A 25178-nucleotide genomic window follows, 5' to 3' on the forward strand; every position below is an offset into this window, starting at 1 on the left:
CTGATATCTCACTACCAGTGCCCGCAGACGGCCACGGAGTACTGCAGGTAGCCCTGCTTGGGACCTTACTGCAGCCACTATAACAGTTGTCTCCACACACACAATCTATAGACAACTGAACATACATGGTTTATTTGCCCAGAGACCTGCAAGGTGCATTCCACTGACCCCTGGTCACAGGAGAGCCCGTAAAGCCTGGTGTCAAGAACACGGTACATGGTTATTGGACAGACAAGTCTAGGTATAGTCTGAACAGTGATTCTCACCAGGCTTTCATCTGGCATGAACCAGGAACAAGATACCAACCTCTTAATGTCCTTGAAAGGGACCTGTATGGAGGTCGTGGTTTGATGGTGTGGGGTGGGATTATGGTTGGTGCACGTACAACCCTGCACGTCTTTGACAGAGGAACCGTAACAGGTCAGGTGTATCGGGACATCATTTTACAGCAGTATGTCTGTCTTTTCAGGGGTGCAGTGGGTCCCACCTTCCTCCTGATGGATGATAACGCATGGCCCCACTGAGCTGCCATCATGGAGGATATCAGGTGAATGGAGTGGCCTGCCTGTTCTCCGGACCTAAACCCCATCGAGCACGTCTGGGATGCTCTCGGTCGACATATCGCTGCACGTCTTCAAACCCCTATGACACTTCAGGAGCTCCGACAGGCACTTGTGCAAGAATGGGGGACTATACCCCAGCAGCTACTTGACCACCTGATCCAGAGTATGCCAACCCGTTGTGTGGCCTGTGTATGTGTGCACGGTGATCTTATCCCATATTGATGTCAAGGTATATGTGCAGGAAACATTAGCGTCTTGTAGCAAATGTGTTTCGGGATGGTTTTCTCAACTTATTACCAATACCGTGGGCTTATAGATATGTGTCATATGTGTTCCCTATGTGCCTACACTATTAGCGGCATTTCTGTTTAGTGCCACGTTGTGTGGCACCACATTTTGCAATTATCCTTAATTTATGAGCATAAGTGCAGAATAACGGCCCATTCAAGTACTTTAGTATGTGCACTGTCAGCAGGGGTACTTCACGGGTTGACAGTGGCTCAGTAATAACCAGAGAAAAGAAACCTGTGAGAGGAAATGAAAACTCACTGTACGAATGAATCTACAGGAAGAGAGAAAGTCCAAATGCTTGTAGAGATGCGCAAGCGCGTAACTGAGCATGCGGCTGGCGACTGAGCACTGGCAATAACACATGGCATGATGTGCAACATGAGGTCCACTGTAGCTGAACTCAGCGTAAGCACTCCTGCTCAGCTTATAGCTACCTGCAAGTAAACACCTATATCGGCAGGTCTGCTTGTACTATGTGCTGCGTGTGTCCTTCGTGGTAGGCTTCTGCACTATTCTGTAGTAGTACACAAGCCAGTTCATTTGTCTCCACTGCAATGTCCACTGGCAAGGATACTAAATCCCTCTTTCCTGAAAAGCCCTCATAGGGCTGAAAATGACCAGGCTTGAGCCATAATCTCTGGCACAGAACCAGAGAGGCCTCCAGAGAAACTGGCTGCAGATCACGCACTGAAGAAGGCAACACCAACATCGCTGGTTCTCACAGAAGTTCAGAAGGGCTTGAAGGCTGGGGGAGTGGGGCATCTATCAGCAGCAGTGGAGATGAGCCCACCTCCATCAGAGGAGGGATGTGGGGGTAGGATGTGGTGGCAGAGGAAGTGGATGAGGAGGAGGAGGAGGAGGAAGAGAGTGGATCCAAATCCATAGAGGTTCACTGCAGCAGGCACAGGTGCAAGTCTCACAGGGGCCTGAGGCTGTAGGTGAAGGGGGGACAACAGAGGTCACAGAGGAAGTGGCACCAAGGAAGAACACCGCTGCAAGTGGGAGCCTGCACCTTGAAGAATGCTGTGATCGAGCCTGCCACACTGTGGACCAGAAGATCGTGGCAGTAACGTCCCACCAGGGTACGGGCACAACTGATTTGCGTGATGGGTCAGCTGCTTCTGTCAACATCCACTGCAAGCAACTGTAAACCTTTGTGGCCTACCACGACACCCAGCAGCCACTCCTGCCACCAGCCAAAGGATCGAGCCTGGGAGGAAAACGTGGTGAGCCACAGTGGTCTGTGGCATGCCACTGAGGCTGCAGCAGATCCGTGAGGCACCACGGCTGGCACCCGTGCAAATATTCTGCCGGACTGCACCCGTTGACGGGTATCGCTGGGTACGTAGCCAGAAAATTTGATGATGCAGTGTTGTGGGAAGAGGCAGACAATGACTTCTGCATTTTGGTCTCGAATGTGGCATGAAGTGGTGATAGTCATCTGCCAGGTACTGTTACGAATGCAAAAGTCTTCAAACTCTCTCGACACAAACTGTCTACAATTATTGAATAGAAAGGACCAGGAGGATCTCTGACTGGCAAAAGTAATCTAAAATGTGCAAACAGTGGCAATGAACGATGTGGAGCACATTTTGACTACATACGGGAAACTGAAAAATGTGCTGACCACCAACAACCACATGATGCCCAAAACTGGACCCAGGAAATCAATGTACACCCTGTCCTAAGGGGATCCAGGACTGGCTAATGAAAAAACTGGTGCAATTGTGCAGCCTGGGTCTGAGCACAAGCCTCACAAGCATACGCCAGATGTTCAGTGTCACAATCGATCACAGGCCAGTAGATGTGACATCATACCAATGCCTTCATATGAGTCATACCCCAGTGTGCTGCATGCAGCAACTGGAGTATGCAAGGTTGCAACACTTGGGGGATGACTATTTGATAGCATTGCTCCTCTCTGGAAGCATGAGGACCCCCTGGACAATGCTGAGTCAATCACGTAGGAGCAAAAACACTGGATCCATACCTGAAGAGGTGCACTCTGGCCAACCCATCAGCCGTGGCAGCCACAAACACTCATGCTGTCAGTGGGAAACCCGACAAGGTTTGCTGCATAGCATCATCAAATGTGAGCACAACAGCCTCCTGCCAATCAAAGTCTGGACCAGGTCCCACTGTTAACTGTGATAGTACATCAGTATTGGCATGTCAGGCAGTGGAGTGATAGTGAATGTCATAGCAATAGTTACAGAGAAAGAAGGCCTACCTCTGCAACTGGTGGGCAGTCCTTTGGGCAGTTTACAATAAGGGCCAAATAATGAAACCAGTGGCTTGTGAGCAGTGATGAACTGAACGCTCACACCATACATGTTAACATGAAAATTTTAACTACAAAAATAACAGTTAGTGCCTGATTTTCCAATTGTCAATAATTACATTGCATGGCAGAAAGCAAGTTCGATGCACAGGCAATGGGTTGTTCAGTGTTATTTGGGTTCTGATGGGACAGGATGGCACCAATGCCATACTGCGGTGCATCACAGGGTTATATGTTTGCCTGGTGTAAAAGAAACTAGACAGGGAGCAGAGCACATACATTGCTCGAGGGAACGAAAAGCTGACTGACAATCTGTAGACCAAAAAACTTAATGCCCTTCTGGCAAAGCCAGTTGATGAGCACATCCTGGTGGATGAACTGGACATTAAATGAAATCTTACCAAAGAAATACTGGAGCTCCTTCAGGTTCTTGGGCACTAGCAGGTTGATGATAGCTTTGATGTGGTCATCTGTTAGGATGAGGTGATTTTTTGCTAAGCACATGCCCCAAAAAAATGAACCTCAGGGGAGAAAGAACTGCACTTTTCCAATTTGCAATACACACCATCCTCCAGGAGGCAATGGGCAACCAATTGAAGGCTTCATAAATGCTCCTCTCTGGTAGAGCCCATTACCCAGATGCCATCAAGTAATCAACACAACAGGGCATGTCTTGAAACAGTTGATCCAAATACTGTTGATAATTTCCTAGCCCAGATGAGATACCAAAAGGCAAGCAATTACATTGATATAGCCCAGAGGGGATGTTGAGGACCAAGAACGTCTGAGAAGACTGCGTCCAATGCCAACTGCAGGTAGGCATTGCGTAAGTTGATGTGTGAAAAATACTGGCCCCCAAACTTCGGCAACAACTACATTGTCTGAAGAACTGGATATGAATCAGTGACACACTGCATGTTGACCATCTGAAATTGCCACAGAGGCACATGGTGCCATCAAGCTTTTGAATCACCACTAAAGGGGTGGCCCACTGACTTGATTGAATAGGAGAAACAATTCTTTGATCTTGCCAATGCTGCAACTGAGCCTTACATTGTTGTACATGGTGGCGTGGGGGAAACAAAAATCTCATATAGCACTGATGGCTTAAGAGAAACATGTGCCTCAAAATTTTCAGCCTAACTCAAAGTATTCTCCAACAGCAGGCCGTATGGCTGCAACAAGAATTTCAAATTGTGAAAAGGAATGGACTGCGACACTAAATGCACTTCGTCAGTGATCTGGAAGCTGATTAACAATATAAGCTGACATCCATATTCTTAGAACATGCAGGAATGGAGAACTGCCTGACAAAGGAATGCACTGTTAACTATATGACACAGCCTGAGGCAACGACCATTGCTACTTCGGGCACCCCGAGAGCCTGTACGTACCTAAGCTAATAATCACTCACGTGTCAACTTGAAATTTGACCTGGCACCCTTCCACAAACAGCAGCAGCAAAATATGCTGGTGTGACCTGCATGGGGTGGCAGGGACAGCCCCACGGTCCAATGAAAATGCTGAGGTGTCTGAGACTAACTTACAGCTTGCTGATTGTCACAAACAGTTGACAAATGGCTTATCCAAAGGCATGTCCCATATTTGTCTTCCACATGTGGGCAGTCTTAACAAACATGCAACAAATGACAATTAGGACAAGACTGTTGGCTCACCAAACAAGGAGGAGAATGATGCCAAGGACCAGGAAACTGCCATGGGCAGGAAGTACAACACTGTGACCAATGCGAATCTGTCAAGCCTGGCAAGACAAAGATGGACAGCACCATGATGCCACTGTAAAGAAATCATCGGTGGCATCAACACGTGGGGACTAGGTGGAAGGCAAGGCCTCCTGGGCTACCCCGCAGGGAAGAGGGGAGCTGTCCACCATGTACACCTAACTGAGCCACCTGCCAACGTCAGAAAGGACATCCCTTGTACTGTCTTCATCTCATGCAAGTGTACAATCTGGGCAACACTGGCTAAGGAGAGGTTGGGCAAGGTCAACACCCAAGTCTGAACTTTGGGATCAGGTACTAACCAGACAATAATGTCCCAAATTAGCAAATCTGCATAAGAAGTAGCACATTTGGGACATTCAAGATAATGCTTATGTGAAAAACCGTACAAATCAGCAACCCAGGCCTCATAAATTTGCCCAGGATGCTTGTAGTGCTGGTTAAACTGCAACTGTGCTGTGACCATGTGGGTTTGGTGCCTGAAATACTGTGTGAGCAACCAACAAAGCTTGTCTAAGTGGTGTTCCTCAGGTTCATTGGAGGGCTTCAAATTCTGGACAACAAGGCTGTGTTATTAACTGGATTGACAATATGTTTTACCTAGCAGTGCAGCAAGAACCAGTGTGGGGAATTTTCCCACTTTCTCGTAAACTCATCAAAACTGACAAACGGCATCAGATGCAGCAATGTCAAAAAAGGAAACTGCACAAACAGCAACTGACCCACCACTGGTGGGGCAAGGGCAGAGAGCTACTCTGATGTCTGGTTGACTGATGCCTGCATCTACTCCTACTGCTGTTCTTTTTGTAGGTGCAGCTGGTCCTGTCAGCATTGCAGAAGTGCCTGGTTCATGACGGCCCAGAGTTAAAACTAGGAAATGGGAAACAAAAAATAGGGTTATCACACATGAAAGAATGTCATTCATTGCCACTTTAGTACCTGCGCTGGTGTGATAACACCACTGCTCTACACTGTCAGTGGATGTACTTCATGGACCACCAGTGGTTTGATAATAACCAGGGAAGAGAACCCCATGAGAGGAAAAAAAACTCACCATGTAAGTGTCTGCCCTCGGTAGCTGAGTGGTCAGCGTGACAGACTGTCAATCCTAAGGGCCTGGGTTCAATTCACGGCTGTGTCAGAGATTTTCTCCACTCAGGGACTGGGTGTTGTGTTGTCCTAATCATCATCATCATTTCATCCTCATCGATGCGCAAGTCGTCGAAGTGGCGTCAAATTGAAAGACTTGCACCCGGCGAACAGTCTACCCGACGGGATGCCCTAATCACACGACATTTACATATATTGTGTGAGTCAGTCTACAGGATGCAAAAAGTCTGAACCCTCCTAGATACATGCACAATGATAATTCAGCATGTAGCTGGCAGACACAGCTGTCGATTGTGCTCTTGGCAACAACACTCAGCACAACATGCAAGGAGTGGTCCGCAATAGGTCACCTCAGTGTTAAACACTGGCCCGCTCAGCTTACTGTCGTCCACAGATAAACACTTCTGTTTGTGGGTCTGCCCATAATATGTGCCTTGTGCATCCCCCATGGCATGTTTTTGCACTATTCCGTGGTACTACATGGGCCAGCTCATCTGCACCAAATGAAATGTCTGTTGGTGGGGATACTGAAAGTACTTTAACAGATAACATATTTACAGAAGCGAATATATATTATAATTTAAATATCAAAATTTCGTAAATGGCTCTGATCATAATGCACAGCTCCTCACCATAAACCAGATAAATGTACAGAGAAATGTACATTTTCCAGAATGAGATTTTCACTCTGCAGCGGAGTGTGCGCTGATATGAAACTTCCTGGCAGATTAAAACTGTGTGCCCGACCGAGACTCGAACTCTGGACCTTTGCCTTTCGCGGGCAAGTGCTCTACCAACTGAGCTACTGAAGCACGACTCACGGCCGGTACCCACAGCTTTACTTCTGCCAGTATCTCGTCTCCTACCTTCCAAACTTACAGAAGCTCTCCTGCGAACCTAGCAGAACTAGCACTCCTGAAAGACAGGATGGAAGTTTCAATGTACATTTTATTTGGGAAAACATGATGAGTATAAAATTTAATCATCAATTACAGCTTGTGGACTGACCTGTATATGCTGCTGTTGGTGTCAACTCCAAATTTAATATATTATCAATAAGGTTACAAGTCTGTTTGAAGGAACATTTCCCAAAAAGTTAATGAGAGAAAACTTGTTTAGATCATGTTACAGGCCTTGGATCTCTAAAGGCTTCAAACTTTCTTATACAGAAAAGGAGAGCTCTATGCAGGACCCAAGAGATCAAATGATCCCAATAGGATTACGAATTACGAACTTTACAATATAATTCTTAACAAGACAATACATGCACCAAAGAACATGGTTTTATGGTTGTTGTTGTGGTCTTCAGTCTAGAGACTGGTTTGTTGCAGCTCTCCATGCTACTCTATCCTGTGCAAGCTTCTTCATCTCCCAGTACCTACTGTAACCTACATCCTTCTGAATCTGCTTAGTGTGTTCATCTCTTGGTCTCTCTCTACACTTTTTACCCTCCACACTGCCCTCCAATGCTAAATTTGTGATCCCTTGATGCCTCAGAATGTGTCTTACCAACTGATCCCTTCTTCTAGTCAAGGTGTGCCACAAATGTCTCTTCTCCCTAATTCTATTCAATACCTCCTCATTAGTTATGTGATCTACCCATCTAATCTTCAGCATTCTTCTGTAGCACCACATTTCGAAAGCTTCTATTCTCTTCTTGTCCAAACTATTTATTGTTCACGTTTCACTTCCATACATGGCCACACTCCATACAAATACTTTCAGAAACGACTTCCTGACACTTAAATCCATACTCGATGTTAACAAATTTCTCTTCTTCCGAAACACTTTCCTTGCCATTGTCAGTCTACATTTTATATCCTCTATACTTTGACCTCCATCAGTTATTTTGCTCCCTAAATAGCAAAACTCCTTTACTACTTTAAGCATCTCATTTCCTAATCTAATACCCTCAGCATCACCCGATTTAATTCGGCTAAATTCTATTATCCTCATTTTGCTTTTGTTGATGTTTATCCTTTCAAGACACTGTCCATTCCATTCAGCTGCTCTTCCAGATCCTTTGCCATCTCTGACAGAATTACAATGTCATCAGCGAACCTAAACGTTTTTATTTCTTCTCCATGGATATTAATTCCTACTCCAAATTTTTCTTTTGTTTCCTTTACTGCTTGCTCAATATACAGATTGAATAACACCGGGGATAGGTTACAACCCTGTGTCACTCCCTTCCCAACCACTGCTTCCCTTTCATGCCCCCCCCCCCCCCTCCCCTCCCGACTCTTACGACTCTTATAACTTAACTGCCACCTGGTTTCTGTACAAATTGTAAATAGCCTTCAGCTCCTTGTATTTTACCCCTGCCACCTTCAGAATTTGAAAGAGAGTATTCCAGTCAACATTGTCAAAAGCTTTCTCGAAGTCTACAAATGCTAGAAACGTAGGTTTGCCTTTCCTTAATCTATTTTCTAAGATAAGTCGTAGGGTCAGTACTGCCTAATGTGTTGTGGTATTTCTACGGAATCCAAACTGATCTTCCCCGAGGTCAGCTTATAGAAGTTTTTCTTTTCATCTGTAAAGAATTTGTGTTAGTATTTTGCAGCCGTGGCTTATTAAACTGATAGTTTGGTAATTTTCACATCTGTCAACACCTGCTTTCTCTGGGATTCGAATTATTATATGCTTCTTGAAGTCTGAGGGTATTTCGCCTGTCTCATACATCTTGCTCACCAGATGGTTGAGTTTTGTCAGGGCTGGCTCTTCCGAGGCTATCAGTAGTTCTAATGGAATGTTGTCAACTGCCGGGGCCTAGTTTCGGCTTAGGTCTTTCAGTGCTCTGTCAAACTCTTCACGCAGTATCATATCTCCCATTTCATCTTCATCTACATCATCTTCCATTTCCATAATATTATCCTCAAGTACATCGCCCTTGTATAGACCCTCTATATATTCCTTCCACCTTTCTGCTTTCCCTTCTTTGCTTAGAACTGGGTTTTCATCTGAGCTCTTGATATTCATACAAGTGGTTCCCTTTTCTCCAAAGGTCTCTTTAATTTTCCTGTAGGCAGTATCTATCTTACCCCTAGTGAGATATGCCTCTACATTCTTACATTTATCCTCTAGCCATCCCTGCTTAGCCATTTTGCACTTCCTGTCGATCTCATTTTTGAGACGTTTCTATTCCTTTTTGCCTGCTTCATTTACTGCATTTTTATATTTTCTCCTTTCATCAATTAAATTCAATATTTCTTCTGTTACCCAAGGATTTCTACTAGCCCTCGTCTTTTTACCTACTTGATCCTCTGCTGCCTTCACTACCTCATCCCTCAAAGCTACCCATTCTTCTTCTACTGTATTTCTTTCCCCCATTCCTGCCATTTGTTCCCTTACGCTCTCCCTGAAACTCTCTACAACCTCTGGTTCTTTCAGTTTATCCAGGTCCCATCTCCTTAAAATCCCGCCTTTTTGCAGTTTCTTCAGTTTCAATCTAAAGTTCATAACCAATAGATTGTGGTCAGAGTCCACATCTGCCCCTGGAAATGTCTTACAATTTAAAACCTGGTTCCTAAATCTCTGTCTTACCATTATATAATCTATCTGAAACCTTTGAGTATCTCCAAGCCTCTTCCATGTATACAACCTTCTGTTATGATTCTTGAACCAAGTGTTAGCTATGATTAAGTTATGCTCTGTGCAGAATTCTACCAGGCGGCTTCCTCTTTCATTTCTTACCCCCATTCCATATTCACCTACTTTGTTTTCTTCTCTTCCTTTTCCTACTACCGAATTCCAGTCACCCATGACTATTAAATTTTCGTCTCCCTTCACTATCTGAATAATTTCTTTTATCTCATCATACATTTCATCAATCAATTCGGCATCTGTGGAGCTAGTTGGCATATAAACTTGTACTACAGTGGTAGGCATGGGCTTCGTGTCTATCGAGGCCAAAATAATGCATTCACTATGCTGTTAGTAGTAGCTTACCCGCTCTCCTATTTTTTTATTCATTATTATACGTGCTCCAGCATTACCCCTATTTGTTTTTGTATTTATAACCCTGTATTCACCTGACCAGAAGTCTTGTTCCTCCTGCCACCAAACTTCACTAATTGCCACTATATCTAATTTTAACCTATCCATTTACCTTTTTAAATTTTCTAACCTGCCTGCCCAATTAAGGGATCTGACATTCCGCTCTCCGATCCGTAGAATGCCAGTTTACTTTCTCCTCATAACCACGTCCTCCTGAGTAGTCCTCACCCGGAGATCCGAATGGGGGACTATTTTACGTCCAGAATATCTTACCCAAGAAGACGCCATCATCATTTAACCATACAGTAAAGTTGCATGCCCTCGGGAAAAATTATGGTTGTAGTTTTCCCTTGCTTTCATCCACACGTAGTACCAGCACAGAAAGGCCGTTTTGGTTAGTATTACAAGGCTAGATCAGTCAATCATCCAGACTGTTGCCCCTGCAACTACTGAAAAGTCTGCTGCCCCTATTCAGGAACCATACGTTTGTCTGGCCTCTCAGCAGATACGCCTCCGTTGTGGTTGCACCTACAGTACGGCTTTCTGTATCTCTGAAGCACGCAAGCCTCCCTACGAACGGCAAGGTCCATGGTTCATGGGGGATAGAAACTGATAACTCAAGCAATAAAGTAAAAACTATTTGGATTTTTGTAATGAAAGAAACAGGGGAAAATGCAGTTTATAGAGAAAATATTCAAATAAAAAATGATCATCATCTTGTTAGTGATCCAAAATCAGTTGCTGATATATTCAACAAACCTTTTTTTTTGACAGTAACAAAAAAATAAGATTACTAGGCTCCATAAATGAAGCCACTAATTTTCTACATATCAATGTACCTAGCATAGTAGAACAAAACCAAGTAATAACAATCACTATATAGGAAATTGAAAGTTGTTAAGTCTTTGAATAGTAAAAAGTCTACTGGAATGACAATATATCTAGCAAATTATTAAAATATTGCAGCAACCATATAAGTAAAATCATTTGCCATATTTTCACTGTATCACTTACACAAGGAATATTTCCTTTCAGTATGTAATTGTAAAACCACTGTATAAGAAGAAACATAATGCAGATACTGCTAACTATCAGCCAGTCTCACTTTTGACAAGTTTTTCCAGGGTTTTAGAGAAACTAATGCATGCCAGGATTGCTAAGTACCTTAATGAAAAAGTCAGTTTGGATTTCAGAAGGGTTACCAACACATAGAAGCATTTGCATTTGCTGCTAATGTTTTGGAGTCCATCAACAAAAAACAGAAGGTGGTTGAAATATTTTGTGACCTGTGAAAAGTATTTGACTGTGTCCATCACGAAATACTTTAACACAAACTACATGCCTAGGTATAAGTGATGCACCAGGGAAGTGGCTCAATTCATACCTTCCAAACAGAAAACGGAAAGTTGTATTGGTTTGTCAAGAAGGTGCTCAACATTGTCAAAAGGCGAGTGCTTCTGGGCTTAGTTCTGGGCCCCCTACTTGTTTATATTTTTATTAATGATCTACCTCTTTGGGCACAATATTGTAAATTCATTATTTTTGCTGATGACACTATGCTACTTATTGATAATTCAAAAGAAAAACTTGAGGTGTCAGCTAGTAAGGTTTGTAGGGATATTGTGAGTTGGTTTATCATTTACATTATGTAAATGGTATTTCAGTTAATTTCAGGAAAAAAATGACAATTATTGAATTATATGAAGGCAAAAATGCAAATTAGTTACTAACTACAGTGTGCACACACTTTATTCAACATGTAAACATCACTACAGATATTCAGATTTAGGTTATGACATGTTCAACGTGCCTGCCATCATTGGTGATGGTGTGGGGCAGATGAATAGCGAAATTCTGTATGACCCACTGAAGTGTCAGAATATTGATACTGTTGGGCATCCTGAATGGCTGTTTTCAGCTCAGCAATGGTTTTATGTTTATTGCTATACACCTAGTCCTTAACATAGCAACACAAAAAGGAGTTGCATGTGTTCATATACAGAGAATAAGGTCACCAATTGAGGTCTATGCCAGTGGCCACTGGCTGTGCTCCTGCAGGACATCAGACACTCTCCTACTTTGATGGGGTCAAGCCCCTTCTTGCATGAACCACATCTTGTTGAAATAAGGGTTACTTATGATAATGGGGATGAAATTATCTTCCAAAACCTTCATGTACCATTCAGTAGTCACTGTGCCATCAAGGAATATTGTAGTAGCCACCAGAAAGATCGCGGGAGGCGCACATTGGCACGGCGCGTCACGGACGGTAGTTGCCGCAAGTAGAGTCCCGTCCACCAGAGGGCACGCGAGAATTCGGACACGACCTCTGCTGGCATGACAACAACAACAACAACAACTCCGGCAGCACGGGCTGTGCCCAGTCAGTCAAGATCGGGCATGCCTAGGACACAGTCCCGGTCTACGCTAAGTACAGTGCGACGTAAACGTGAACAGTGTTACTACAAATATTGCACTGACTATTCTGTGACTGGACATAGCACACCACAAAGACACCCATTGAGAGTGCAGAGGCGTCTCGATTGTGAAATGTGGATTCTCAGTCCCCCCAAATATGCCAGTTTTGCTTATTAATGAGCCCGTCCAAATGAAAGTGGGCTTAGTCGCTAAACCAAACCATACGTACCATACTAATTCCCATCATGACCCACGGCCAACTATGCAGTTTGAACATCCTAATGCAAACTGTTCAGAAGTTATGATGATTTTATTTCATATAGCTCAATAATTTTCACTCAATATATTCAGTTTCACACAACTTCTAAAGATGAAGCAACATAAAAAAAAAACTGTGTGAGCAGCAGACAGCTAGGGTGGATACTTCACAATACCTGGGCTTACATAGTGACAGCAAACTTAACTGCTCAAACTACAATTCTGGATCTATTTTCTGAAACTTATGCTTTATGCCTTATTTTCTCTTATAGTAGTATAGAAGCTGTTAAATCAGCTTATTATGGTCATTTTAATGCCATTATTGCATGTGGCACCATATTTTGGGAAAATCAATCACAAGCTAGAAAAGATAAGAGTCATAAGAAACATGAGTGGAGTCCCCCATAGAACCATATGCAGAAATCTTTTTAAGGAACTTAAAATCCGCCTGTCCATTGCACAGTATATATTCTTGCTGATCTGTTTCATAAAGAAAAAAGTCCCTTTCTAAACCTAATAGTGTATATCACAGACATGATGCTAAAGGAAAGGTGATACTGACTATGAACATGCAAACCTGAGTATGGTACGAAAGGGGGTCCACTTTAATGGCTATATGGTTTTCAATACACGCCCACCCCAACCCACCCCTATCCCTTCCCAAAATAAGTGTTTAGTTGATGACGTGCTCAATTTTGGGGGGGGGGGGGGGGGGGGGGGGGGACTCTAGGGCAATTCCTAAGGCAGGGGTCATTTTACTCTATAGAAGAATTCCTGAGCCACAGTTTGTAATATCCATGTGCCTTCACACTCAGATACATTCTCTGATCCTTATTTGTCTTCCTTTCTGTTCATTATTGTAAACATATTTATTTTTCTGTAATAGATTAATTTTATGTAATATTTATTTAGCTGTAAAATGTTTTTTTTTCTGTAATAGTACCTGAGCAGTAGATTCTTTAACATAAAGCTGATTAGTACCAATTTACATAATGCCATAAAATGTAACCACAACAGATTTGTAAAAGTAGTTTGTTCAATTTCCTGTGATATACTCACAACATTGATCACCAGAACAAGAAATATATAAATGTATATGTTTGGTCTACAAACTGTTGTGCCATCCCTGAAGAGAACAAAAAGCAATGAAAGTTCATTTCCTTAGGATCTAATAATAAAGTGTATCCTCCACAGTACTACAGCAAGCACTTTAGAAAGAGTTGTCTGGTGAATGTTTTCTTTACATCTTATTCATTTGATAAAGTATCAATCTTCAAATGAGTTGGTGTACATTGGTTACAACAGCTGCAGTCAGTAACTTGCACCCACCTCTATGGTGTATGATTCAATTGTACACTGGAAGTTACACTGGCCACATAGCAGGGACGGTTGCTGTGCAACACGGGTCATTAGGATACTCCCACCCAATACAAGTTTCCCTGAATTCAGATGGGAACCTGTTCTCAAAGGTATCCTCTCGCATTCGGGAGGACGACGGTTCAATCCCGTCTCCAGCCATCCTGATTTAGGTTTTCCTTGATTTCCCTAAATCGTTTCAGGCAAATGCCGGGATGGTTCCTTTGAAAGGGCACGGCCGATTTCCTTCCCAATCCTTCCCTAACCCGAGCTTGTGCTCCGTCTCTAATGACCCCATTGTCAACAGGACGTTAAACACTAACCACCACCACCACCACATCAAAGGTATCCTCTCATCTGATCATATTCTAAGATTCAACTGACATTGACCTATTGTTTGACCCTCTGTTTTCCTATACTGATATTATCATTTCATTTCTTTATTTTTCCATTCTATTTTCTTTCCTTCAATATCCATCCCAGTTCAATACTTTTATAAATAGAATTTACCCCTCTATACGTCAGATTAGCGTTGAGTGAAGAACTGAGTTCTAAACATATTATGTTCCTGTAGGAAGCTGTTATGAAGCAGCAGTTTTTCTTTCACAGTTTAATGTCATATCACTGACAATATGCTTCAAATTCAAAATTTATCTGCAGTGTCCTGGTTTAACTTCAAGTAAGATGAGCTTGCTAATGCTGAGAATGAGCCCAATAATAGTCCAAGGATTTAATAATATATTTTATCCACATTATTAATATGCAGTAAACTTTTAAAATTATTACCTCATTATAGCCCATGTATCCATCTTCTTTAGTATATGGTCCCTGAAAGCTTTTCTCCTCTGCAGGAGCACCGAGACCTCCCGCATTAGCATTTGCATCAGACATAAAAGTACGTCCATACAATGGCACACCCATCAACAGTTTCTTTGCTGGAGCTCCAAGCTTTAAGTAATATCGAATACTGCTGTCCTGTAAAACAAGAAAACAAAGTGTGAGAGATGGTTTCTTAATCATAAACTAATATAGAGTCAAACTGACAATTATGTTGCAGAACAATTAGCGGTCTTGGAGAACATAAAACTAATGTGCAGTTTTTATAGTTGTCATATAATATACCAGTTTTACAGAGTTTTCACCATGCATTACAAGTTTCTTGTTAAGTATACCAATAAATGTACAAATAATAAAAACCAAACACAATGCACGGTAGTGCTCTTCCAGTGTTTGTCTTGGTTACAGTCCATGTATTTTGTACCTTTTTCATACAGAGATTTTTCCCATGGGATTGACAATGGAATAACAGCTAAAGTATGAAACTGATAGTGGATGGAGTAAAGGTAATTATTCACCATATAGTTAAGGTGTTGAGCTGTAGATATGCATATGACCAAGACAATATGTAGCTAAGATGTCAGACAAAGTGCTTCCTGCAGGGTTGAAAAGAGAAAGCACCACATGTTTTTATTCAGGCACTATGGTCATATTGGGATGAGAGTTTGTGGTGGGTGGAGCAGGTTACAACAACAATGAGGGGAGTGAGTTGTCATGAGGAGGCGAGGCAGAAAGGGAATGGAATAAACTGGAATGGCATTGGTGATCTCATTGTGGTTGAGGCAGAGAAGACATGTATGCTACATATAAAATTATCTCCATGTACTGGTACTGATGGATCACAGAGTACTTGATGGCCACTGTGTCTTGCTCATACAAGAATCTCATTCAGATGTGGTACGGAGTCAGCACACCACTCTCCTGCTTATTATCAGCTTCCCAGACCTTGCAGCTACTATTTCTCACTCAAGTAGCTCCTCAACTGTCATCATGAGGCTATGAGCACACCACTCCAGTCCTCCCATCTCTAGTCAGACATGTTATCCGCTTAGTTATGAAGGTGTATGAGTGGTGCATATGAAAATAAGAAATTTATGAATGGGACAAGATAAGATAAAACAGAAGAAGAATGAGATCACAAGGGGGGACAGGGAACGAGGAATTAGTGGAGAGTGAGGCTAGACGGACTGCACCACTTATAATGGGTGTTGTATGAACTATTCCCATGTATACAGTTAAGACAAACTGGTTCTGAGAGAGTGGGGATCCACATTGTATATGTTTTGAAGCACAGTAATTGAAGGTCAGTATGTTGTGATTAATGGCATTCTCTGCTGATAGCAGTCACTTTGCACTTTGTCTATTTTGGTGGAGGCCATTCATTTGATTGGACAGCTGGTTAGTGGTTATGTTCAAGTAAAAGATTGTGCTGTAGATGTAGCAGAATTAACACATAATCAGATCTTTCACAGGAATATCACCCACGTGGAAAGGAGTTCAGAGGGGGCACAGTTAAAGGACGGCCCAAGAGACTTTGTAGATCCTGTGGGTGGTAGAGAAGCACTTGGCATTTGGGAGAGGTGGGATGAGTTTAAGAAACAATATTCCTCATTTTAGAGCACAATGAAAAGTTGTGGAAGACCTGGTAGAGGATGTGTTTAAGCTGTTCTATTTATGGACAATAAGAGGGGAGGAGGTTACTTATCAGCTGATTAGTGAGAGTTGTTGGAGGCTATGTCGATATGGCAAAAGAGATATCTTTGTGGTCTACATTTGAGAGGTAGTACCTGTTTGGGAATGCCACAATAAGACCTTAAACAAATTGAGCAAGGGATTGTTTGTCACTGCAGATGTGTTGAACACAGGTGGTTAGATTGTATGGGAGATAGTTTTCAGTTTGCCAGGGATGACAGCTATTGAAGTGGAGGATTGTAAAACCAGTCACCCGGCTGAAACTCAGGTACTGTCTTTGTTCATGAAATCTAAAATGAAAGATGGAGAATGAGAATCAGGTCAGTCACCAGTTCCCCCCTCCTTAAGTTTTAAAAGGCTTTTTGACTCACACAGAAAGGCACCCATAGTTATCGCTGACTTTTGAACTGGACCAGTTTCTTTAAGTTTCAGAACATAAGAAAAAGACATTTTTGACAAACTATACTCTACTGGAAGTGGAAGGAGGGAAGGAGTGTACAGAGTATAAGGAAAGGAGTAGACAGTCTGCTAATTACATATTAGAGGTGAATGAGATGTTTTGTAGGCCTAGACTGTTACACAATGAAACCAGCTGTGGTTGTTAAGTTGTTGATGGATTTCTTCAGTATTTTGGAGGAAAGGCCAAATATGGTAGATTACACAGTTTTCAAACAGTTAGAAAACAGCTACTTGATGAAGATGTTGCCATTGAAGAGTATAGTACTCTTATGGTGTATGAAGTCATCAATGAAGATGATACTGAAAGTGATTATGGGGATGGTCCAGTGATACAGCTAGGAAGTGAGCTGACTGTGGAAAGTGGTCCAGCAATACATGGCAGTGACAAGAGTTATCAATCACCACCAAAGAACAATAGAACAAAATTTCCTGACTGTTACTGGGCCGATGCTTACAAAATGTGGACAAAGAGCCAAGAGAAAATGATACTCCACCATGGTGTCCTCATGAAGCAGCCCTAGACATGTCTCCTAGAGTCAAATTCGCTGCTGTAATGGCACAAAAAAGACAAATAAAAAACAAAACAGTTTTGAAAAACTTCAAAAAGATTCCAAAACAACATGGCAGAAAGATGAAGGTGCTACAAGAAAGAATAAACAATGAACAGTTCATTACAATGTGAAAACAACATGGATATTTACACAACCAAATACAACAGATCTGGGTGATGTTCTTTAAAACACAAAATGATCCATACAACACCTTAACACTCAAAGCTTCCAAAACATGCCTGCAGTGGTTCAAGGGGGGGAAAGAACAGGATACTTTCTCTGATAGGTTTGTTGGTGATGCCACTGATATACAAAGGAATGGAACTAACACATTTTATTGAAGAGATTAATTTCACACCAGAGCAGACAATTAATGCATATCAGTCAAGAACTGTTATGTTCTGGGAGACCTCTTAGTGGTGTGGGTTCAGTTGCAACAATCATCCATTCACACATTTTTTTTATTTTTATTTTTTTATACATTCAGGATAAAACCTTATGGTTTCATACTTTAAAAGTTTCACACTTTTAATATTTTAAAACACTAATTCAGTTTTAGCAGCCTTATTCCCAATTTTATAATTAGCTATTTTATACCCTTTTACAGTTTTACACATCCCTCGGTCTACACTTTTAGTATTTTAACAGAAGACTTTTTACACAACTGACTTTACGTAGTTTTAGTAAAAGACCCCCTCATGTTAAACCCATAGCATCACAGCCACTACCTGACCCTTCTACCTCCCTCACCATCTTTCTTTGCCCTCGATCCTCCTAGCTGCATTTTATAGTTTTACTATTTTATGCCATTTACATTTTACACAACCATTGTCCTACACTACTAATATTTAAACAAGCATTTTTACATAATTGTGCTTTCTGTAAGTTTAGCAGGCTCATTCTTGGTAAACTCGTGATATCCCCACCACTCCCCCTCCCAGTATCCTTATACTCCACCAGTCATCCTCACTCCATTTTCCCCTTCCCCCTACCCTCTTTTTTCCCTTCTCCTACTCCCCTCTCTCCTACCTTCAACAGATACCTGTTTAAAACACTGACTGCAGCTGCAAAAGACTGTACTCTGATCTGAGGTTCTGAATAGACAAGACAGGTCACTGACATAAACACATAGATAAATTCTGCATTTATATACAATTATTTTTTGTACTTATTGTAAAATATTAGATGGCACATATTTACTTTTACTTTGTTTTGGATCTAAAGAGGATCTAGAGTGATTGAAACATGTCATTTAATTAAAAAACATGTGCAACTGAGACTGAACAAAAAATGAGAATTATTTTCAATATAAATACACATGCTGATTCTTTCAAGATAAATATGTTGGCTATAGTGAATGTGGATCATTTCATTTAATTCTGCTATTATTCTACCAACACATCCCACAAATAATTTTTCCTTCAATCGTTATATTCACTCCAAACACTATGTTAATACATTCCAATGACAGTGTAGGGGCATTCATTATATAGTACCATGTTTACTGAGACATGCATTCATGTCAGTTACTCTTCTTAAGATGTGATTATTTTTGTTGTAGTTCACAATCATGTGTCCACAATTCAATTTATTCATTGTGTTTAACAAACTAATCACGTGTTTGAACTATTCTGTGCATCAACCTGCATATACCATGAATCCCTGCACTACTAAGAGAATAGCTATTATCTGTTTTCTGTTAAGACATTTCAAATAAGTTCACAGATTTATTACACACCAATATCAGTCCAAAAATTTGTTTCACAATCATGACTGCTCAAAATCATTTAAGCTGTACTGGCAATTCTGTGTTCCATTTCAGGTGACAGTCACACTTGATATGAATGAGCTATATGTTTTCTCTCTGTTTACCATTTCATTTTAATTGTCCCATGCAGTTTCCATTTTTTTTCTAATTCTATGGCTGTAAACTGGTACACTAATGTTTAATTACTTCTTTTAGCTATCTGCCTGCTCTCGTTGTCTCATTGTAGGTGACAATAAAGCCTGACATGAATGACCTTCATAGTTTTTGCTGACAATATCATTTGAATCCATCATTGCAGTTACACATTTTTCAAACTCTGCTGATGGAAATTGGCTAAGAGATGCTTGATTGTATCTTGCAGCTAGCTGTATAACTAACCCTAACATTCACACCACACACTACATCAATAACATATTCAGCTGATCATCAAAACTTAGTTTGTGCTGTATTTTAAATACAGTACTATTCACAAAGTATCAAATCAAGAGATGGTGAATCTTATAACATATATCTAATCTGAATTAGATATTACAACTATTATTGGCAGTAGTATTATGAGTAATTCTCATTGTCCAGCTTTAAATTGAAAATTATTTAAATTGAAAATTATATCAGTTATTTTCACATTTTATATGAGAGTTTACATAATTAAGACTTCACATTTAAGGCATCCATTTACACTAGGGATGTTGATAACATATTGATGTTTTCTACAAAAAATGTCAATATATATCAGAGATATTTCATCTCCCCCCCCCCCCCCCCCCCATCTGATGTGCCAATATTTTTATTTTATATTATGCTTTTTTCACAATTTTTGGACAATATTTGAAGTTGTTCTTTAGAAATTGTAGTAGGACATAATTTTACTTCCACTGTGAGAAGGAATCTTACTGCTTTTTAGCTTTCATCATATTCAATCTTTCCCTTTGACTGTGTGAAGCAAGTATATGGGGCACAAAAGAACTCCAATTGCACTGGGGGATGACGGTGTGAATGGAATAAGAAGATTTCCAGTGTGAAGAAACACCACACCAGCTGCATTAAAAAACAGTTTTTAAATGAACTAGTGTGCTATTTCTTCACTTCAATGTTCTTCAAAAATGGTTGTTGAAAATGATGAACAAATTTATAAATTACAAGATTGGTCACTGCGTTAGGTGGAGATGTGTGAGAGGAAATTGCTGATGTATTTGGCACTTGTCACTACCGAAGCAAACTGCAACATTTAGCTTCACCGTGAAATTTTGGCTCTACAACTACTAGGTTGCTGACATTTGCAGGAAAAAAAAAAAAAAAAAAACCACAGGGGAGTCGACATGAAGATTACCAGGCAAATCTGATATGTGACAAAACCGAACAATCGACCCATCAGAGTCCTTTTATTGTGCCACTTACATGCAGTTATATTTGTTACCAAAGTGGTTATTGCCACGCATGAACATGCATCCTTTTCCTTTAAGTTCTTGTTCTAAGAGGGGTAGGCAGTCTACTAGCTTTTCGATAGACAAACTATCTAACAATAAATCACAACTTAAATATACAGCCCTTAAACTGGCAGTATATTTACAATATGCAGCCAATATTTTTATAGGCACATAAACCTGTATTTCCTCTGCTAATATATTGATACTTTTCCTTGATATATCAAGAGCCTATAATAATATTATTTTTAATATCGATATATCGGATTCCCGATATTTTTAAAAATATCAGCAGTCCTAATACATACTATAAAAGTAAATTATGTATGTATGTTCCACATCGCCTGCTAAATCACTGGAGGTATTTCAACCAGACTTGGTATACACATCACTTACTGTCTGGAAGTCTCCAATGTGGGAAGTAAGAATCACTGACGCCCCCACAAAATGATGAAAGACAAAAAGTTTATCACCTATACATTTTCACTGTTCATGCAATAAAACTGCAACATCAAGCATGACCTTTTAATTTATTACTTTTTAATACTAACTAATAGCAACACATTTCGCAAACAGTATGCGCATATACCACTGGATGTACAAGGGTTGACTGAAAAGTAATGCCTCCACCTTCACAACTCTTCTGCAGTTGGCAGCATTGGTATGTGGCACATACTGGCTTGTTCTGTAGCCTCTTCTCTACAGCTCCAGTTGGCGGGAAGCCTTAGCATTGAAAGGTTGCGTAATCACAGTGTGAAGTATGGAACCCTGTGCAGATGGTTGGTCAGTGTGATTTAAGCAATGTGCAGTCATGGAATTCTTGACAGCAGAAGGTGTCACCCCAAAGGAGAGTCATCAGAGATTGAAAGCAGTTTATGGTGATTGTGCTGATGTGAGTACTTTGCATTGTATGCTGAATAAGTTTAAAGATGTTGAGGTGGGAACATCTGACCTGCATGACAAACAAAGAGGTGGACGTCCTGTGACAGCAACCACCGAGTTTCACAAGCAATATGCTGACAGACTGATTCAGGATGACCATTGTATCACTCAGAGAGAAACTGCAAGCTCAATCGGCATTTCACAAGAATGTGTGGGTCACATTATTGCTTTGCTTGGCTGTTGGAAGATCTGTGCACGATGGGTACCCTGGATTCTAACCCCTGAAATCAAAGCACACAGACTTGAAATTTGCCATGAACTCCTCTTACATTATGAGAATGGAGGTGACGCCTTTCTCCATTCAAGTGTGACAGGAGACGAAGCGTGGGTACACAATTACCACCCGGAGATGAAACGTCATTCTATGGAATATCGACACAAAGACTCGCCCCAGAAAAAGAAATTCAAGATGCAGCCCTCAGCTGGAAAAATGATGGCCACAGTGTTCTGGGATGTGGGTGGTGTTATCCATGTTGATTTCCTTGATCATGGAACAACAATAAATTCACAAGTGCTTCATCACAATGCTGCAAACTCTGAAACGACAGCTAACAAGGGTCCAAAAGGAAAAGGGAAATGTTTTCCTGCAGCATTACACTTCAGAGACTGAACCTCACCACCATATGACATCCTCCATACTGTCCAGATTTAACACTGTCTGACTTACATCTGTTCCCGATAATGAAAGATGATCTGCGGGGACATCATTATGCTTATGATGGAGATGTTGAGAGAACTGTGAGACTGTGTTTGTGGAAACAGAGTCCTGACTTCTTCTGTGACAGCTTCAGAAAACTTGTTCATCGTTGGCAGAATGTATCCAATTGGCTGATGGTTATGTGGAAAAGTGAATTTTGGTAATTAAAAGATCACATTCTAAGGATTATTTTTGCATTTGATTTATTAAAATATTCCCATCCAAACCCAATTAATGAATATGGAGGCATTACTTTTCATTCAACCCTAGTACCTGCAAAATTGTATCACAGTGAGACCATAGTTCAGGAGATATGATATTACAAAGATTGAGCTGCCTGAAAACTGCAGGGCTAGAGATACAGGTGAAATATATGTACACACGTGCACGAAATAAGCTAAATGTATATATAATGGATGTGACATGTGTATGTGGGCAATACTGTGGGTAAAAAGCTCCTACTAAACCTTTGGATTGACTTTCAACCAAACTTATCATTTACCATCTGAAAAGAAACATTGTGGGGTTAAGAACCAGCAAGCTCCAATTGGGGTAGGGGTGATAATATGGAGAGAGAAGGGGGGAGGAGGAGATGGACAGAGAGAGAGTCTACATCTACATCTACATCCATACTCCGCAAGCCACTGACGGTGTGTGGCAGAGGGTACCTTGAGTACCTCTATTGGTTCTCCTTTCCATTCCAGTCTCGTATTGTTCATGGAAAGAAGGATTGTCGGTATGCCTCTGTGTGGGCTCTAATCTTCTTGATTTTATCCTCATGGTCTCTTCGCGAGATATACGTACGAGGGAGCAATACACTGCCTGACTCCTCGGCGAAGGTATGTTCTCGAAACTTCAACAAAAGCCGGTACCGAGCTATCGAGTATCTCTCCTGCAGAGTCTTCCACTGGAGTTTATCTATCATCTACGTAACGCATCCGCGATTGCTAAATGATCCTGTAACGAAGCGTGCTGCTCTCCATTGGATCTTCTTTATCTCTTCTATCAACCCTATCCGGTACGGATCCCACACTGCTGAGCAGTATTCAAGCAGTGGGCGAATAAGCGTATTGTAACCTACTTCCTTTGTTTTCGGATTGCATTTCCTTAGGATTCTTCCAATGAATCTCAGTCTGGCATCTGCTTTACCGACAATCAACTTTATATGATCATTCCATTTTAAATCACTCCTAATGTGTACTCCCAGATAATTTATTGAATTAACTGCTTCCAGTTGCTGACCTGCTATACTGTAGCTAAATGATAAGGGATCTTTCTTTTTTTGTATTCACAGCACATTACACTTGTCTGCATTGAGATTCAATTGCCATTCCCTGCACCATGCGTCAATTCGCTGCAGATCCTCCTGCATTTCAGTACAATTTTCCATTGTTACAACCTCTTGATATACCACAGCATCATCCGCAAAAAGCCTCAGTGAACTTCCGATGTCATCCACAAGGTCATTTATGTATATTGTGAATAGCAACGGTCCTCGACACTCCCCTGCAGCACACCTGAAATCAATCGTACTTCGGAAGACTTCTCTCCATTGAGAATGACATGCTGCGTTCTGTTATCTAGGAACTCTTCTATCCAATCACACAATTGGTCTGATAGTACATATGCTCTTACTTTGCTCATTAAACGACTGTGGGGAACTGTATCGAACGCCTTGCGGAAGTCAAGAAACACGGCATCTACCTGGGAACCCGTGTCTATGGCCCTCTGAGTCTTGTGGAGGAATAGCGCGAGCTGGGTTCCACATGATCTTTTTTTTTTTGAAACCCATGCTGATTCCTACGGAGTAGATTTCTAGTCTCCAATAAAGTCATTATACTCAAACATAATATGTGTTCCAAAATTCTACAACTGATCAATGTTAGACATATAGGCCTATAGTTCTGCACATCTGTTTGACGTCCCTTCTTGAAAACAGGGATGACCTGTGCCCTTTTCCAATCCTTTGGAACACTACGCTCTTCTAGAGACCTACGGTACACCGCTGCAAGAAGGGGGGCAAGTTCCTTCGCATACTCTGTGTAAAATCAAACTGGTATCCCATCAGGTCCAGCGACCTTTCCTCTTTTGAGCAATTTTAATTGTTTCTCTATCCCTCTGTCGTCTGTTTCGATATCTACAATTTTGTCATCTGTGCGACAATCAAGAGAAGGAACTACAGTGCAGTCTTCCTCTGTGAAACAGCTTTGTAAAAAGACATTTAGTATTTCGTCCTTCAGTCTGTCATCCTCTGTTTTAGTTCCATTTTGGTCACAGTGTGTCTGGACATTTTGTTTTGATTCACCTACTGGTTTGACATAAGACCAAAATTTCTTAGGATTTTCTGCCAAGTCAATACATAGAACTTTACTTTTGAATTCATTGAACGCCTCTCGCATAGCCCTCCTCACATTACATTTTGCTTCACGTAATTTTTGTTTGTCTGGAAGGCTTTGGCTATGTTTATGTTTGCTGTGAAGTTCCGTTTGCTTCCGCAGCAGTTTTCTAACTCGGTTGTTGTACCACGGTGGATCTTTTCCATCTCTTACGATCTTGCTGGGCACATATTCATCTAACGTATATTGTGCGATGGTTTTGAACTTTGTCCACTGATCCTCAACACTATCTGTACTCGAGACAAAACTTTTATGTTGAGCCATCAGGTACTCTGAAATCTGCTTTTTGTCACTTTTGATAAACAGAAAAATCATCCTACCTTTTTTAATATTTCTATTTACGGCTGAAATCATCAATGCAGTAACCGCTTTATGATCGCCGATTCCCTGTTCTGCT

The 25178-nt window shown here is 41.2% G+C and overlaps 1 protein-coding gene across 1 annotated transcript in view; it reads right to left on the minus strand.

Annotated features, from left to right (window-relative positions):
* LOC124723228 (probable chitinase 2) overlaps nt 1-25178 on the minus strand; it is a 278220-nt gene that overhangs the window by 48148 nt on the left and 204894 nt on the right. The window contains exon 6 of the mRNA XM_047248419.1: nt 14802-14990. Within this exon, the coding sequence (XP_047104375.1) occupies nt 14802-14990 (189 nt within the window). The remainder of the gene's footprint in view (nt 1-14801; nt 14991-25178) is intronic.

Source organism: Schistocerca piceifrons, chromosome X, assembly GCF_021461385.2.
Source record: "Schistocerca piceifrons isolate TAMUIC-IGC-003096 chromosome X, iqSchPice1.1, whole genome shotgun sequence".
Lineage (NCBI taxonomy): Eukaryota > Metazoa > Arthropoda > Insecta > Orthoptera > Acrididae > Schistocerca > Schistocerca piceifrons.